Raw genomic sequence first — 17,208 nt, forward strand, 5'->3', positions numbered from 1 at the left:
CTAACACCCTGGCAAGGTGTTTGATATGCTCCGGGTGTAATATTTTGAATATCTCTCTAGGATCTATGGGATCTGGATCATTTATGATTATACGAGGTTGCAAATCACCACTATTCTGTCTCTCGCAGCTGCAACACTCAAGAAATTTTTATTCTACTTGGACAGCACATCATCTCTAAGTAGCCTACATGCACCTGAATTTTTTCGAGGTGATCCAAGCAGCGCATTGAGGTGTTTTGAACATTTTGCATATTACAGCCAGTTGCAGATTCCCAGGAGTGATAGTACATGTCTACCTTTCCAATGCTCGTAAAATTGCTGTTTTAGACTGATCTACGGGTCATCCTGCCCAGCTCGAGGACGACTATGACCCACGAGGGTTTTTTGACGATGCGCAAGGCGATGTTTATGTGGGTCGCCATCATCTCAATTCATCGGCTCTTGTCCCGACCCCCATGCTTTCAGTCCTTCAGAAGGTGTCATTCACACCCTCAGTCTTCTGCACGCCGTCACTACTTCGCATCCTTTGGGTCACGTCCACGTGCGGCCCTTGATCGTTTTTCCAACGCTCTTCTCCCACCGGTCACAACTTCAGTAGCGTTCTAGGCAAGGTTCCCTCCCTCCCCACCGACCACCTGTCATTGGAAGTTGCAACCGCCAAGAATAAAAGGTATTGCACCCCATTCACCACGCCTCCGATGCTCATAGAAGTATTTCGTAGACTTTATCTGTTGCCCACCACACAGCAAAAAAAAGCAAAATCCAAGTTACTCAAGCGGAAGGACAGCAAAGAGTTCAAAGCGAACCTCTAGCATCATCATCGTGCTGTGAAACTTCTGTCACTGGTGAAACGCCTGCGACATCTATGACTGCCGCTGCCACCGCCTACACACCTGCCACCGTTAAATCCCCCTGTTGGAGGATTTGCATCATGCCATTCGAATGCTGCGCGTCCGTTGATCACGCTGGTGGCCGCTGCTAATTAAAATGCAGCAGCTTGTAATTTCAGGCACCATCCGCATCAAGCATTGTTCACTTCCTTCCTACTTTACTGATTCCCCAGTTTCATGTATTGTTAGCATGAGTTCAATAGTTCCATCATATCTCCCCCTCCTTCCCCTTTCCCCTCCTTCCCCCTCCCCCTCCCCCTCCCCCTCCCTTCTCCCTCCCTCCCTTCCCGCCGGATGTCGCTGGCCGTACAACAGGACTCTGTGGAGGCGTTAGGGCAGCGGGTATGAAGGAATTAAGCAACTCCATGTCGAGATCAACCTTCAAGGGCGATATTGTGAGCCTGATGCACTGTTATCGAAGGAAAGAAGACATCACGTCACCTTTGCCGTCAACGTATCAACCTTCATACTAAACAACCCAGCGAATTCCGTCATATTCACCAGGATATTTGAACAGCATCGCGAACAACCAGTAGTTCGAACGCCCCGGACCGCATCATCGATCCCCACAAGGACCGTGTGACCAGATGGCTTGTCAGACAATGATGTCAGACTCTTCTCCATGTATTCACTCCACCATTTCAGTGGTCGTTGACCACTGAGCAAGAATTGACTGCTGGATTCGCAGCTACAGGAACCGCCAATGATCCATTGGTAGCTTTCGTTCATGATGTAGTGCCCGGTAATCCAGGATAAATTCCTGCCCAAGGATTGCACCGATATGCCACACCTCTGATGATAGGTAAGTAGCGCGAGCAGCTCCTTTGCCGTGATGAGGTCGATTTCCGGAACTCTCGCAGGGATCAGAGATTGTCGGAGAGTGTATTTTGCAGCAAGCACCGCTTCGGTGTCTAGCTGCGTACGCATTGCAAGCGCAAAACATCGCAGAGGCTCTTTCTCCATGCGGCTGATAAGCGCCTGGCGGACTTTGTGCTCGAGCGGTTTCAAAGAATATTTCCTGGCTGCCTTGAGGACGGGTATGATATTTTCAAAGTCATTCAGAGGGGGATCCTCTGCAAGAGTAGAAGGATAGCAGAATCTGACTCGGAGCCAGATGTCAAGGACTCTGTGATTTTCTTCCACGGGCACGATGGGCAGATCGCCTTCGATCTGATCTGATTGTGCCACTTGCTCGATGATGGAGTGAAAGAACGAGGAGGCAAGGTTCAGAAAGAGAGTGAACACCCGAAAATCAATGCCATCTGATGATCGAAGGATGATATCGGCTCTGGCATGCTGAAATGGCGGGGACGCGCAAGATGTGTTCTTATACAGGCAATACAGTCAGACAAGATCTTTCTAGTCAAACATACTTTTCACTATGGGGAGAAACCGACGTCAATCAATAAATTTTGGATGGACGATAAAAGGACGATGTGGTTCGACATTCGTCGAAGTCGAAATGATTCGAAATATATAAACTTTAGTTACTGCCCAGTGCCCACAAACTACCCACGAAAGGCAACTTGACCACGATGTTTCACAAATGTTTCGATATTCAATGTTTTTGGCTATGGAAGGTAAGGAGAGAAAGACCCGGAGGAGTCATTGCCCTAGCTCAGAAATACCCTTTCTCATTCAACTGCTAGATCGACATCTATATATTGGCCAGTACTTGGGGCAGTTGGATACTACTCTTTAGCGTACGCTAATTGACGCGATCTGCCCGATAATCGATGACGTTCAGAAAGTGTTTTACCATAGTGCTGTATATCGCCTTACTGATGAGGATGGTCAAAATAGTCAAAAGTCCATCTTCAGCTCAATCTATTGAGAATTATCAGAATTAGTCCGTGATATAGCAAGGCACGTACCGGAGCGACAGCTTCTTCGACTTTCAGGCCAAGCAAGTCGCTAAACTCCGCCATGTTTGCCTTCACCTGGCCAGAACAAGTGGCACAGGCTCTACTTCTGACATTTTCGATTGTCTTGTCCGCTGCTGTCCTCACAGTGTCGCTGGACGGTTGATCCACCAATAACTCGAATACCTCCTGCATATAGATTGCCCACCATACAACTGGAGCGCTGCTCCAGAGCGAAAATCTTGTGTCCGTACCCAATCCGCAGCCACAGTTCTCGCGGGAGCCGTAACGGTTATATGTCGCACCAAATAGCCAATTGCAGCTATTCTGAGTGCCATAATGATCTGTAATCCATTTCAAGTCCTTCATCAAGGCTTGTACGGCGATACCGCAATTTTTGTGGTATGTGAGCAGCGCAAGAAGGTCGGATGCAGTGATAAGGTCGATCTCCACAAACCACGCGGGGATTAAGGGTTGCCGTAAGGTTTGTCTAGCAGCGGTGATGGTTTCATGTTTGAGCCGTGCGTTCCTGGCTATTGCGAAGCAGCGAAAGGGCTCTGTCCCGAGAACCTTGGGATTCGCCAGGGCCTGACACACTTTTCTCTCGATCAGGTCAAGTGAATACTTCCTCGCAACTGCAAGCACAGAGAGGACATCCGTCAAATTGTCGAGGGAAGGATCCTCTGCCAGCGTTGATGGATAGCAAAACCTGAGAAATGAATCTAGCGTTTTGCTGTCCTCAGACACAGCAATGACTGCTAAGCCATCCTTCATCTCTTGATCGGCGGCCCCATCAGGTGCCTGAGGGAGACCGAACAATGTCTCGAAGAATGGAGAGGCGAGGGAGAGGAAGAGCATGAAGACCCGAAACTCGACGCCATCAGCTGATCGTAAGATAACGTCGGCTTTGGCGTGATCAAATGGGGATGAAGCACAAGTTGCCATTGGTGATTCGTGATCTAGCTTTTGTGGTGTCATTAGCATGTCAACGGAATCCAGTGACTTGTACGTACCGGCGGAAAATTGTGGGATGTGCTTGTCATCAGGAAAAGAACCTAGGATTCAGATACGATAATAGAGGTTCTGATAAGAGCCATGCGCCAGGTTGAACCCTCGTGAGGGCACAGATTTCTGTATTCAGCATCATCACATCTTCTTTGACCTCGAGGCCCTTCCTGGGCCTTCCATACGTCCAAATCCGAAATCTTGATACGAAGGAAAGACTATCTTCCTTCAGTTGGTCTGGCTGCCTATAGGGGAGACTACAGAAATCTGGGAATTAGCCTATGACATACGGTTATTGATTCGAAGGAGATACATAGAAAGATGAACCATGTCGTGAGATTGAAACTGGAGGCTCGGTCGCAAACGGTAAGTGACAATCCTACCCATAATCAAGAAGGGATGACTGTCTTCTTGTCTGGCTTTACTATCATGAGTATTGCATGCAAGTTGCATGTACTAGATAGAGGACATTTGTTTGCTTCTTTGTGATGCCAATGCATCGGCGTGCAAATGATGAGACAGTTCTAAATTGGGTTTACTCGTACTAGTACTTAAACGTTCATCTCCGCCAACTTGAAGGGTCTCTGGCCATCAAAAGTCTCTGGTCATATGGTGCGTCGATGTACTATTGTAATCTCGAACTAGCCTGTCCCAAAAGGCTACCGCTTACGTTCGGAACTACAATCATACTATCCCTTATGATCTTTTACTAGTCAGGATCCTACTATAGCGTTCTTTCAGTCTCTGACCATCATGTACTTATGACGCTCGATGGCGCGGTGAAGGAACGTTATACAGAAATCCCTGCAGGCTCAATGACTCACGGTAAGAAGGCAATCGAATAGCGGAGGATTTACGTCTGGAAGTCATTTGCCTTCTCTTATTCATCAGGTGCACGTTCCGATTCGACCAATGATATGATGGCATCCGATCCAAGAAATTTAACAAAAATGTCCTGCACATCATCCGGATATTTCGCTCAATCTTTGGCACAGGCAGAAATGACATTCAGGGACAAACCTCTTATCCGTCGCGAGAACTGCGCGAAAACTGCGCGAAAACACCGGAAGACATCGGACAAGATGTTCGCTTCACGGTGTGCAGTACATGCAAAGCAAAACTCAATTTCGAGGTACCTTATTGTTTTCAGTGCGTGTAGTAGTCCTATAATACCACCTTCTTCGCAATCCTTCATGTTTCATCTGCTAGAAGGGCTTGAGCGGAACCAAGGGAGACAGCCTTTGGCCATTCAGCGATCCCGTCGCTGACATGGTTCGCAACCTCGTAAAGACGCGGGATGGAAGGTTCACTCTCAGAGATATTGGCGTGGGTCCTTGCAATGGCCAACGTTCCCCTGCTGCGGAGCGTCAAGCTGAGATGCTTGAAGTCGACAGAGGTGCAGATTGTTTCCTCCTCACTGCTAGTGGTGATCCAGTTCGCTTTGTGATCGATGATCCAGGGGCGAAAATAGTCTTCCGGGTCGTCCGGGGTATGGTCATGATGGACACTACTAATATGGGTGTTGAGTCTATAGCGGAGTACATGCTCAAACTCATGAGCGGATATCCTGGATTGAGCCGGGACATCATCCTGAAGTAACTTTGTGCGGAATACGGAGCGGAAACCACCGAAAAGGTGGTGGCGTTGGAGCGGAAGAATCGAGAACATGGAGGGGGCACGTTTATAGAGAGTTGGTAGAAGGATTGGATCGAGCGTGTTTGGGAGTCTCTCTGGGCTTGTTAGATTGCCATCGATGCTATGAACGCCTGGAAATGTGTTTTCTCTCTTGTTTAGTCATGAAATCTCTCGACCTGATTCCCCGTCGTTTTCTTATGTCTTTGTCGGGAATAAGTGTAAAGTATCCGTCGATCAAGTTGAGCCTCGGTGATGTTCGTTTGCTGCTTCTGTCGTAGTTGTTGAAAACCGAGTCCACGCTTGTGCCAACATCCAGTTCAATCGTCGCTAAGTTTAGCGGGATACCTCCGAGTCGACCTGAAGCGCCGTTACGATTTGATGAGGAGAAACCAGTGATAATCAACGGATTCTATGTTCAGACACTGTTTTACTACAATACTATATATCGTCTTGCTTACGATGATAGTCAAAGTCCCAACTTCAGCTCGATCTACCGAGAGGTATCAGAATTAGTCCGTGATCGATATCTAGAGCACGGTACATACCAGATCGACAGCCTCTTCGACTTTCCGAGCAAACAATTCACCAAACTCCGTCATTTTCGCCATCACCTGACCCGAGCAAGTCGAACAGCCTACATTTCTGACCTTTTCGACTGTCTTGTCTGCTGCTCTTTTCAGTGTCGCCGGACAAGTTCTCCTTCAACAACTCGAATACCCCCTGCATAAATTTTGTCCACCATGCAACTGGGACGAGAGAGAATGGTAAAAATCCAAGGTCGGTACCCAGTACGCAACCACAGTACTGGTGAGAGCCGGGAGATTTATGTGTCACACCAAACATCCAGCTGCAGCTAGTCTGATTACCATAATGCATTGTCATTCATTTCAAGTCGTTCGCCAAGGCTTGTACGGTGATACCGCAATTTTGGTGGTATGTGAGCAGGGCAAGAAGGTCAGATGCGGTGATATATTTGATCTCTGCAAACCATGCGGGAATTAAGGGATTTCGTAAGGTGTATCTAGCAGCGATGATGGTTTCGTGTTTGAGCCACGCGCTCCCGGCGAAGGGGCTCTTTTTCGAGAACCTTCGTACTCAGCAGAACCTGACACACTATTTTCTCGACCAGGTCGAACATAAACTTCTTGGCTGCTATGAGCACAAGTAGAGCGTCTGCTAGGTTGTCGAGAGTAGGATCTTCGGCGGGTGACAATGGGTAGAAAAACCTGAGAAATGAGTCCAGAGTTTTGCTGTCCTCAGACATGGGGATGACTGCTAAGCCATCCTTCATTTCTTGATCGAGAGTCCCATTAGGTGTCTAAGGAATGTCGAACATTCCTTCAAAGCATGGAGAGCCAAGGGAGAGGAGCAGCTTGAAGACTCGAAACTCGACACCATCAGCTGACCGTAAGATAACGTCTGCTTTAGCATGATCGAATGGGGGTGAAACGCAAGTCGTCATTGGAGGGAGATTTGAGATGTAGATCTGTAGTGTTGTTAGAACAAAATTTTAGCCAGTGACTTGAACAGACCAGTTAGAATTTGGATGCTCGTGCCAGAATTAGGAACATTAAAGCCTGAGGAGAAGAGGGCCGGTGCAGATATCCATGATGATGTCGCACGTCAAGTTGTTCAAGTTTCTGCTTTCTATGAAAACCTGGTTGGTGGTCCGGGGAGCAGCAGCGTCGTTGTGAAGACGTTGCAGAATATTCCATTTGAACAGTAGATCGTTTGATTCGAGAGATCAAACTCAGAAGACAAACACGTAACGCGTCAGTAACAGTCACGTTCACGTGACCGACATGACACCTTCTGCCCTTCAACCTGACCAGAACGCGTTCTACACTAACAATATTTCTAGGACATAAACGTATGCCGTATGCGTATGCTACAGGATCATCTTCACAGCTGAATATACATCTACTTCCGACCTTCATCAAAATAACGATCAAACTGTTGTCTGAGCATACATTGTACACATCTATCCGGTAGTCGATCGCACGCTGAAGTGCACGTTCATAATCTTTCAAGGTCACCGATTAGTGCGGGAAGATGGATGAGCTGTTGGTAGAATGTTCTATTCACCTTGATGGTGTCTCACTGAAAGACATGCGGTCATTCAAGTGTGGTGAGTCAATCCGTGATTCTTGCAATCCTGACCACGTCCAACTCATTGGAATGATGTCGCGCCTTATATGCAGGACACGGCTTCTGCAAAACATGCATAGACACCCTCTTTGCCGGACCTCCCCCTTTCAAATGTCCCACCTGCCGCAAGCGCATCCAGCGCAAAGACGCATTTCAAATATTCCTAAATCTTCATCGATCGCTCACTCAGCCCCGCACACAATCCGCACCTAGGGATTCAGGCATCGACATTGACCCTACGCTCTCCGATGACCCTGATTCAACCACAGAGCGCGTCTCTAGCCTGCGCAAGAAAACGCGGGAATATGCCACGGAGATAAAACGCTTGCAAAAGCGTTTAGAACAATTGCAGCACCAATTTTTAGGCGTCAGTGAGGAGCGCGATGCGTTGGAAGATGAATTTTTGGGGTTGCAAGGGGAGTATGCCGTTCTCGAGGGGCAGAATGCGGACCTCAAGAGTACGTGCACGACTCATGAGAACGAGCGCCGTAAAGCAGATCATGCGCGTACTGAAATACAAAAGAGGTACGAAGCTGCTGAGAACGCGGCGCAGGAGTGGAGGGAAAAATGGAGGATTGCGCAGAAAGATGCTAAGAAAGCAGAAGAGAAGAACAAAGAACAAGACGAGAGAATGAAAGAGTTGGCGGAGAGGAAAAGAGAATTTGAGAACCGTGCGCATGAATTGAAGGTGGCGGTGAGTATGCATTCATTTCAAGCAAGTGTTGCTAGTGATCTTTCTTGCCTCCCACAGTCTGAAAGAAACAAGATAAAGTACACCGCTCTCAAAGAAAAGCACGCGCACCTTTTATATCTTCAGAAAATCGAACAAATCGCAGAGGATCCGGAAGACCAGTCGCTCTTGGTTGTCGATAGAAACGCCCCTGACAGACTGGAGCGTGCGTTTGACAAGGACTGGCTAGACGATGTGTGTGATGTTCGAGGGGACAATCTCGATATTGAGATTGGAAGTGATTATGACAACGACTCGGGCAAGGAGAATGGATATGAAGGCGATGAAAACCAAACTGGGCCCAGTCGTAGTGCCTGGTTACGGGGTGGGCGAGCAACGGAAAGCGTGGACGACCGCGAACGACCACTTCCCGAGGATCGCCCGCGCCCTGCGGTATTCTTCGAATCGGAATGGAACCTTGAAAGGGACGGCACTGGGCACAATAGAGTGTCCAAAACGAAGAAGCGGAAGAACGAGGAGGACGCCGTCATGGGAGCGCGACCGACCAAGGTAGTGAAAGTTTCATTGCAGCCTGCTGGACTGGCGAAGGGAAAGGGGAGGGCTATTGAAGAGCGAGGTAGTGCGAAGCCGCTCTCGCCTTCCAAGCAGATGACAGGTTTTTCGCTGACAAAAGTCCCTGCATTGAAGTCCAAGCCTGACTTGGCGTTAAATCTGGATTCAAGGGGTCATCTGAAGGGGATCGCGATGCTGGGATCAAGACGCAGATTTGACAAGAAATCATAAGTTCGTGCAATAACGCTAGGGCTGCGATGTGTACCATTATTATCACTGCTGTTGTTTCATACCCTGCTTTGCGGCACTACCATAGTTTGCGAATAAGAAATACAGCAACGTACATCATTATAAGAGTCCAATGTTCTGTTCTAAAGATTATCCTACAAAGAACCTGACGCCTTCGCCATCGGCAACCCCAATGATCTGTGCTCGATTAGAGCGTGAAAGGACGGTAATAGCCCGCCGTAGGAGTGGTATAGGTATGTCAGAAAGGGGTGACGGGATGGGAGGGTCTGAAATCTCATAAAAGGTAAGGATGGTGTTGAGCTGACCAGTCGCTGTTGCCTACATACGAGGAGACCATAAATTTGACTGGAAATGGAGAGGCTTGGATACGTACCCATGAATGGAGGACATCAGCCCATTCTTCCGGAAGACGCCAGTATAGCAGCACCGCACGAGTCTGTTTGGGCGGGTCGTACACGGCGAGGTTCTTTGCGACCATGGCAGCCATCAACGACGAGAGGTAGGGTGGTAGGATCCGTCCTAAAACATCCATGTCACATCAAGTCTTCAAGAAGAAGTTGCACAGAGACGCACGGTTTATCCTCTCATTACGAAGGATCTCGTCCCAATGGCCGCCCGGGACCTCTGCGTCCTCAACGCGCAGCACAAAGAGACGCCGGTGTCTCGCGTATGTCAAGATGAGACGGATCCATTGCTCGGTAAGGTGCGCTTGGGTGTTTGGGTTTGGTTGCTCACTGTTTGGAGGGTGTAAAGTTTAGTAAGGATTTGGAATGAGAGTATGCGTACGTGAAGAATGGGGGCGCTGAGTGGACCGATGGCAACAAAAATCCTGGTTAGCAAATCAGTTGGAAGCATTGTCGGGGACTACAGATCGATTACCTGACGGAGTACTGTGGGTGGAGAGAGCCATGGACTACATAGAGTAGATCATCGCCACTTCAAATGCAGCGAGTGCACGGAGCTTGAATCTGATTGCTCTGCAAGAATACCACTCCAGAGAGCTTTCAGTGAGAACGCTCATCCACTGCCTGTAAGCTAGAGTGGTATCGTAACGGGGAATATCACTAGCTGATCTGCCAACAAAGCAACTTATAAACAGCCGGAACGATTGGACCTGACAGAGACAACCCAGAGTCAACATTGCATGATGATACGGTCAGTACCGTCGTTCCTGTACAGGCCCTTAGTAAGGTTTCAAAGTAGCGCACATACTTCAGGCACACGAATTACGAGGACACCCCAAGCCCAGGCCAAGTTCATCACGGGTCGAATTCATCACCGATCTATCAACGACATTGCATGAGGTCGGTGCGCCTCGGCGTCTACTATGAATAAGTCCAGGCTCAGTCACCCAAGGTGTCCACTGTCATAGTGGTCGAATTTCCGTGCGTATTGACCGTGATCTTATTTCACTTTATACTCATTAGCTAGACACTTGCAATCTTTATCAACCCTCCCTGTGTTTTTCGCAGTCTTCGATCAACTGCATATTGTTCATCAACATGGCAGACGATGTGGAGCAGAAGCGGGCGGCCTTGAAGGAGTGTCCCCTCGACCATCCTGACCCATCCGTGTATCTCAACGACCTCGCCACCAGCCTTCGAGACAGATTCCAGGAGCGTGGCGTTCTATCTGACTTAGAGGAGTCCATTGAGCTCAATCGAACTGCATTGGCGCTTCGGCCCCATGGCCATTCTGATCGATACTCGTCTCTCAACAACCTTGCTATCGGCCTTGGAGAAAGATTTCAGCAGCAGGGTGGCCTGTCTGGCCTGTCTGATGCTATCGACCTCCTTCGAGCTGCACTCGCGATCTGTCCCCCTGGCCATCCCGGTCGCTCCGTGACTCTCAACAACCTTGCCACCAACCTTCGAGACAGATTCCAAGAGCGAGGTGTCCTGTCTGACCTAGATGAATCCATTGAGTTCTGTCGAGCTGCACTGGCGCTTCAATCCCCTGACCATCCCGATCGACCAACGTACCTCAGGAACCTCGCTATCACCCTTCATCACAGAGTCCAGCACCGGGGTGACCTGACTGACTTGGAGGAGGTCATTGACCTCCACCGGGCTGCACTGGTACTCCACCCCCCTGACCATTCTCATCGGCACATGTCTCTCAACGACCTCGCCACCAGCCTTCGAGACAGATTCCAAGAGCGAGGCGTCCTGTCTGACCTGGATGAATCCATTGAGCTCTATCGGGCTGCATTGGTGCTTCGCTCCCCTGACCATCCCAATCGACCAACGTCCCTCGAGGACCTCGCTATCACCCTCCAACACAGATTCCAGCACCGGGGTGACCTGACTGACCTGGAGGAGGTCATTGACCTCCATCGGGCTGCACTGGCACTCCACCCCCCTGACCATTCTGATCGATCCTCGTCTTTCAACAATCTTGCTATCAGCCTTGGAGATAGATTCCACCATCGGGGTGACCTGTCTGACCTGGATGATGCCATTGAGCTTTATCGAGCTTCACTGGCCCTTCAGCCACTTGATCGGTCCACGTCTCTCAACAACCTTGCTATCAGCCTTCACGACAGATTACAGAAGCGGGGCGACCTGTCCGACCTGGAGGAGGCCATTGAGCTCAATCAAGCTGCATTGGCACTCCGTCCCCCTGGACATCCACATCGATCCACGTCTCTTAACCACCTTGCCGCCAGCCTTGAAGTGAGATTTGAGCTGCAGGGCTGCCTGTCTGACATAGACGACGCCATTGACTTCCGTCGCGCTGCACTGGCACTCCATCCCCCCGACCATTCCGATCGATACTTGTCTCTCAGCAACCTTGCTGTTAGCCTTGGATATAGATTCCGCCATCGGGGTGACTTATCTAGCCTGCATGATGCCACTAAGTTCAACAAGGCTGCACTGATACACTCTCCTCCTTGCCTTGCCACGCGATCCATGTTTCTCTACAACCTTGCCACCAGCCTTCAATGCAGATTCAAGCGTGGGGGCGTCCTGTCTGACGTGGATGAGTCCATTGAACTCTACAGAGCTGCACTGTTGCTCTGTCCCCCTGGACATCCTGATCGATCCAAGTCTCTCAACGGCCTAGCCAGCAGCCTTAGCCTTCGGGAGAGATCCGAGCAGCGGTGCATATTGTCTGACGCGGATGATATCATCGAGCTCTTTCGAGCCGAATTAGCAATCTGTCCCCCTGATCATCCTGATCGATTATTCTATCTCATGAACCTTGCCACCGCCCTTGGAAACCGATCCCTGCGGCGGGGCGTCTTGTCTGACCTGGATGATGCCACCGAGCTCTATCGAGACGCACTGGCACTTTGTCATCTTGACGATTCTACACGATCCGGGTGTCTCTTTAACCTTGCCATCAACCTTCAGGACAGGTTTAAGCTGGGGGGCGTCCCGTCTGACCTAGATGAGTCTATCGAGTTCCATAGAGCTGCCCTGGCGCTCCGCCCCCCTGGTCATTCTCATCGATCCACGTCCCTCGTCAACCTCGCCAACAGCCTTCGAAAGAGATACGAAGAGCGGGGTATCTTGTCTGACGCGGATGATATCATTGAGCTCTTTCGAGCTGAATTAGCAATCTATCCCCCTGATCATCCTGATCGATTCTTCTCTCTTAACAATCTTGCCACCACCCTTCGAGATCGATTCCTGCAGCAAGGCGTCTTGTCTGACCTGGATGATGCCACCGAGCTCTATCGAGACGCACTGGCACTTTGTCATCTTGACGATTCTACACGATCCGGGTGTCTCTTTAACCTTGCCATCAACCTTCAGGACAGGTTTAAGCTGGGGGGCGTCCCGTCTGACCTAGATGAGTCTATCGAGTTCCATAGAGCTGCCCTGGCGCTCCGCCCCCCTGGTCATTCTCATCGATCCACGTCCCTCGTCAACCTCGCCAACAGCCTTCGAAAGAGATACGAAGAGCGGGGTATCTTGTCTGACGCGGATGATATCATTGAGCTCTTTCGAGCTGAATTAGCAATCTATCCCCCTGATCATCCTGATCGATTCTTCTCTCTTAACAATCTTGCCACCACCCTTCGAGATCGATTCCTGCAGCAAGGCGTCTTGTCTGACTTGGATGATGCCATCGAGCTCCACGAGGCTTCACTGGCACTCGGCGCTGATCAATCCCTGCCTTTCATCAACCTTGCTGCCTGCCTTCGAATCAGATTCCAGCAGCGGGGTATCTTGTCTGACCTGGAAGATGCAATTGAGTTCTATCGAGTTCCACTACCAGCCTGTCCCCTTGACCATTCTGATCGACCCTTTGCTCTCATCATCCTGGCCGATGACCTTCGAGACAGATTCCGGCGGCGGTGTGCCCTGTCATACCTGCAAGAGGCCATTAAGCTCAGTCGAGCTGCACTGGCGCTCTGTCCCCCTGGTCATTCCAATGAATTCAGGTCTCTCGGCAGCCTTGCACGCAACCTTGCAGCCAGGTTCGAGTTGTGGGGTGTCATGTCCGACCTGGATGAATCTATTGAGCTTCATCGTGCTGCACTGGCACTCTGTCCCCCTGGCCATTCTGATCGACCGCTGTTTCTCGGCGACCTTGCAATGGGCTTTCGAACAAGGTTTGAGCAGCAGCCTGGGTGTCTATCTTCAGACTTGGACGAAGCCTTTGCGCTCTATTCACAACTCTCTCAAGCATCTCATGCAGTCTCTCGTCAGGATCTTAATACTGCCAGGGCATGGACTGCCTTCGCCGAGCATGTGAATCATGGCTCTGCATTAGTTGCCTACCAGACCACCTTGAAAATCTTAGATCAACACGCTGTTATTTTGTCATCTTCTTCGCACCATTTCGATGTGGTTAGAGAGACAACGTCATCCCTTGCCATGGATGCCTTCTCGTTCGGCGTCCGTCATGGCGATCTGATGACTGCTGTGGAATTGGTGGAGCAAGGTCGTGCAATATTCTGGACCCATTTGGCACGCTCCCGCACCCCACTTGATGAACTTTCGGAGTCAGGTGATGCTGGTGAATCCTTGGCGCAAGAGTACAAGCGACTCCGCTTTCGGCTTGGTAAAGCGTTAGAACCAGCTACTGAAGTCCAGTCATCACAAATCCTGCAGCTGACTGCGCAATGTGATGATGTCATATCTCGCATCCGCATGCTGCCCGACTTCTCCCGTTTTCTTCTACATCCGCTCTTCTCAGACCTTCAGAAGGCGGCAGAAGATGGTCCAGTCGTTATCGTCAATGCAAGCCGGTACAGCTGTGACGCCTTGATCATCTTGATTGCCCAAGATCCTGTCCATGTCCCACTTGATATCACACGAGCCGAGGTCTCCGTATTGTCCTCCGAGTTCCAGGGCCTCGTAGATTTGTCCGGCTCTTCTGATCGTCAACTTGAATCAACCGAGATTGTTGGCATCTTACGCAAGCTCTGGGCCAGTGTTGTTAGCCCTGTATATGAAGTGCTCAAGAAGTTCATTCCCCGCGGCTCACGCATCTGGTGGTGTCCTACCGCCGAGTTCACGCTGCTTCCACTACACGCAGCAGGACCCTACCAGTCGAACACCCATGATTTCTCTCACTTCTACATCTCCTCTTACACTCCAACTCTGGCGGCTCTCATTCGCGCGAGACGGCAGGGTTCACAGGACTCGCCTGTCCAGCATTTTGTTGCCATCGGTCAAGCAACTCCGGACAAAGGGAAGGAACTTCGATGTGTCGCTGCTGAGCTAGCGGTTGTATCTGAGCGTGTCGCTCCCGCGCTGTCCTTTACATCGCTCACGGACAGCGATGCAACAATTCGGGGAGCATTCGATGCATTAAGCCAAAATCAGTGGCTTCACCTAGCCTGCCATGGAAAGACGAATCGAAAACAACCATTGGAGTCTTCATTCGAAATGTGCGACGGCCCTTTAACGATAAGGGAAATCATCCGATCCCACTCGCAAAACCCTGAGTTTGCATTCCTATCGGCTTGTCATACTACCGTGGGCAATGAGACGAGCCCCGACGAGGCGATCCATCTCGCTGCGGCGATGCAATTCTCTGGATTTCGCAGTGTCATAGGTTCCATGTGGTCTGTCGACGATGATGTCGCACGTCTGATTGTTTCCGCTTTCTACGACAACTTGGTGGATGATTCGGGGAGATTAGACTGCAAAGGCGCTGCGGTAGCGTTGCACAAGGCTGTAAAGACATTACGGAAGAAGATTCCGTTTGAACAGCAGATCGTATTTATTCACATGGGTGTCTAGTTCGAGACGTTGTTGGACATTGCAGTAAGTAATCTATACTCTGTCAGTATTCATGCTGAAAATACACCTAGACTAGAGATCGCCCCGACTGTTCTTGATAGACCAGATGAGCGTGCTCTACGATGTTGGAACGGATAGCAGACACATGAGGTTCCGGAGCACGCGTACGTACATACCCCAGAGTGATATTCTGGCGTGTTCAGAGCATGAGCATACCGTAACATTCAGTCGTAGGGCGACATCCAGCATCACTACAAATGTGTATATACCTTTATAGCATGACATGACAGTACACGGGTTTCCACACCGACCGGTAAATATGTGAATGTCACTCTCGGGATGATATTGACGTAAGTGAAATACAGGAGGTTCAACCTAACCGCTAAAAGCGGGGTTTCAAACCAACCACACACTAACTAACCCGAAAGATCTAAACACCTAACAAGAAACGAGGCAGGATATATCCCAAGTCCTGACTCTAAGCCAACCTAACTGACCTAGCCCAGACAGCCTTAACCAGTCCTAACGAGCTCTAGCACCCTGACTCTAGCCACATGTTTTCAAACCCCGCCTTCCGCGGGGTGAGTCCAAATTCCATGAAATACTGCTTACAATGGTAAGGTTCCTAGTAAGGGCAAATTGACAGGAGCCCCGTCGTCGTCTGCCGTGATTCTATAAAATTAGTTGCCACTCTATGTAAGAGCATTGCATAATTTCCCGTCTAGGTTTGCTACCCTCGCAGCGCACCTTTTTCTTAGGCAGATCTTCGATCGGTAGTGCTGCAGCGCTTTCGCCAGTACTCTTTTAGTATCTCTTTCTCGTATCTGCGTTCCTAGCACCTGTTACTTCACGCGTGCTATAGTGTTACCCAAACTTCAAAGACTGACCCCCGGTTTGCCATCATGAAATATTGGACGTTTCACTTCTGACGCGTTTCTTCTCCATTTCCTCAGCGTGTGTACTCTCATAGCCATCAAATTCCTTCATTGGGGTTTTGGACTTAAAAGCTTGACGCTCAGGCTCGGCCCCGTTAGGATTTTCACACTGGCTGAAACAACGAGGACATCTATGGTATGTGGTCCAATCGCCCATCCGCTTCCATGGTGTCGACATACTTGGATAAAATGAGCCCCTCTCTTCTCACACCAAACAACCCCTGGTCCATCTCGAGGGTGTACGTTGAATCTTTATTAACTCGAGATTAGCTTGATTATGACATCTGTCATCACTCTCACGATGAGAACATGTCCTGAATCAACGCTCTGGAGCCGTCTTGACACCTCTGCCCCCCCTCATGTTCGGCATATCCCGAGCGAGTGCCTCTTGGGTGTTCCTCGCGATGCGCAAGCACACTGCTTAGCAACTGACCGTCTCTACAGCGATATCAACCCTGACGGTCTTCCCCGGCTTCCCAGTGACATCTACGGCGCTCGTCGTACCTCTGCGTCCCACAATATTTATTTATGCGGATCGTCACGACCTGAGGTGGCACCGCCGTTGAACCGCATGGATTTGTTTAGGTTACTAATCTTAGCCAGACCAATCAAAGGAAGATGATTGTTCTTTTGTATTGCTAAGTCTAGTACTATGAATTCTCATTCTTTCGGTTTTGTTACGGTTGTTTCTGCTATGTTTTGTGTGATATCAGTCCTCCTTTACAACGATTACGACTCCTGCTCTGTGTTTTCGCTATGTTTTACCTATGCTCTCGTTTATATATACATTCTCGCATCTCGTATGCATACAGCTGTTTTCTGGGTCCCTTGGTTTTGAAAGGCTTCGATCGGCGATCGCGTTTTGTACTGACACATCACAGTCACTGTTCTACTGACTTTTCATTTCCCGCCTCTTCGATTGGTATGTATATAAAATATTAGATTCGTCGCTAGTCCCTATGTGCATGGTATTTAAATATTACTGAAGTGGGAACAAATTTAACCCGCGTGAATCATGACAATCCGAGTGCTCAATGG

The 17,208-nt window shown here is 49.6% G+C and overlaps 8 protein-coding genes across 8 annotated transcripts; 4 read left to right on the forward strand and 4 right to left on the reverse strand.

Annotated features, from left to right (window-relative positions):
• Positions 1-1,131: 1,131 nt before the first annotated feature.
• EDB91DRAFT_1147499 (uncharacterized protein) lies at positions 1,132-2,216 on the reverse strand (the record flags this gene model as incomplete). Its single annotated transcript, XM_041319296.1, has 2 exons — positions 1,132-1,269; positions 1,332-2,216. Coding segments are annotated over 2 exons (1,023 nt in total), but the record flags the coding sequence as incomplete, so codon positions are not given.
• Positions 2,217-2,679: 463 nt separating this feature from the next.
• EDB91DRAFT_621351 (uncharacterized protein) lies at positions 2,680-3,893 on the reverse strand. Its single transcript, XM_041327919.1, has 2 exons — positions 3,766-3,893; positions 2,680-3,711 (listed from the first exon to the last, which is right to left on the reverse strand). The coding sequence occupies exon 2, from the start codon at positions 3,695-3,697 to the stop codon at positions 2,708-2,710; it is 990 nt and encodes a 329-aa protein (XP_041174615.1). The 5' UTR covers positions 3,698-3,711; positions 3,766-3,893; the 3' UTR covers positions 2,680-2,707.
• Positions 3,894-4,078: 185 nt separating this feature from the next.
• On the forward strand, positions 4,079-5,356 carry EDB91DRAFT_1084229 (uncharacterized protein; the record flags this gene model as incomplete). Its single annotated transcript, XM_041315742.1, has 5 exons — positions 4,079-4,123; positions 4,306-4,369; positions 4,499-4,582; positions 4,753-4,853; positions 4,967-5,356. The coding sequence occupies 5 exons, from the start codon at positions 4,079-4,081 to the stop codon at positions 5,354-5,356; spliced, it is 684 nt and encodes a 227-aa protein (XP_041174616.1).
• A 642-nt stretch (positions 5,357-5,998) lies between these two features.
• Positions 5,999-7,138, reverse strand: EDB91DRAFT_1147515 (uncharacterized protein). The gene is made up of 2 exons (XM_041319297.1): positions 6,925-7,138; positions 5,999-6,878 (listed from the first exon to the last, which is right to left on the reverse strand). Exon 2 carries the CDS (start codon positions 6,681-6,683, stop codon positions 6,414-6,416), a length of 270 nt encoding a protein of 89 aa, XP_041174617.1. The 5' UTR covers positions 6,684-6,878; positions 6,925-7,138; the 3' UTR covers positions 5,999-6,413.
• Positions 7,139-7,193: 55 nt separating this feature from the next.
• EDB91DRAFT_1147516 (uncharacterized protein) lies at positions 7,194-9,101 on the forward strand. The gene is made up of 2 exons (XM_041319298.1): positions 7,194-7,520; positions 7,594-9,101. Exons 1-2 carry the CDS (start codon positions 7,445-7,447, stop codon positions 9,012-9,014), a joined length of 1,497 nt encoding a protein of 498 aa, XP_041174618.1. The 5' UTR covers positions 7,194-7,444; the 3' UTR covers positions 9,015-9,101.
• Position 9,102: 1 nt separating this feature from the next.
• EDB91DRAFT_1205252 (ESCRT-II complex vps25 subunit) lies at positions 9,103-10,247 on the reverse strand. The gene is made up of 6 exons (XM_041320695.1): positions 10,236-10,247; positions 9,912-10,187; positions 9,819-9,861; positions 9,606-9,766; positions 9,406-9,551; positions 9,103-9,350 (listed from the first exon to the last, which is right to left on the reverse strand). The coding sequence occupies exons 2-6, from the start codon at positions 9,940-9,942 to the stop codon at positions 9,162-9,164; spliced, it is 570 nt and encodes a 189-aa protein (XP_041174619.1). The 5' UTR covers positions 9,943-10,187; positions 10,236-10,247; the 3' UTR covers positions 9,103-9,161.
• On the forward strand, positions 10,050-15,685 carry EDB91DRAFT_621448 (CHAT domain-containing protein). The gene is made up of 6 exons (XM_041327920.1): positions 10,050-10,187; positions 10,250-10,417; positions 10,505-15,259; positions 15,307-15,399; positions 15,470-15,548; positions 15,601-15,685. The coding sequence occupies exon 3, from the start codon at positions 10,535-10,537 to the stop codon at positions 15,233-15,235; it is 4,701 nt and encodes a 1,566-aa protein (XP_041174620.1). The 5' UTR covers positions 10,050-10,187; positions 10,250-10,417; positions 10,505-10,534; the 3' UTR covers positions 15,236-15,259; positions 15,307-15,399; positions 15,470-15,548; positions 15,601-15,685.
• An 841-nt stretch (positions 15,686-16,526) lies between these two features.
• EDB91DRAFT_1147531 (uncharacterized protein) lies at positions 16,527-17,085 on the forward strand. Its single transcript, XM_041319299.1, has one exon. It carries the CDS (start codon positions 16,823-16,825, stop codon positions 17,006-17,008), a length of 186 nt encoding a protein of 61 aa, XP_041174621.1. The 5' UTR covers positions 16,527-16,822; the 3' UTR covers positions 17,009-17,085.
• The last annotated feature ends 123 nt before the right edge of the window (positions 17,086-17,208 follow it).

The sequence above is a fragment of the Suillus paluster genome (assembly GCF_016628075.1).
Source record: "Suillus paluster strain FC165 chromosome Unknown EDB91scaffold_50, whole genome shotgun sequence".
NCBI classification, from domain to species: Eukaryota; Fungi; Basidiomycota; class Agaricomycetes; order Boletales; family Suillaceae; genus Suillus; species Suillus paluster.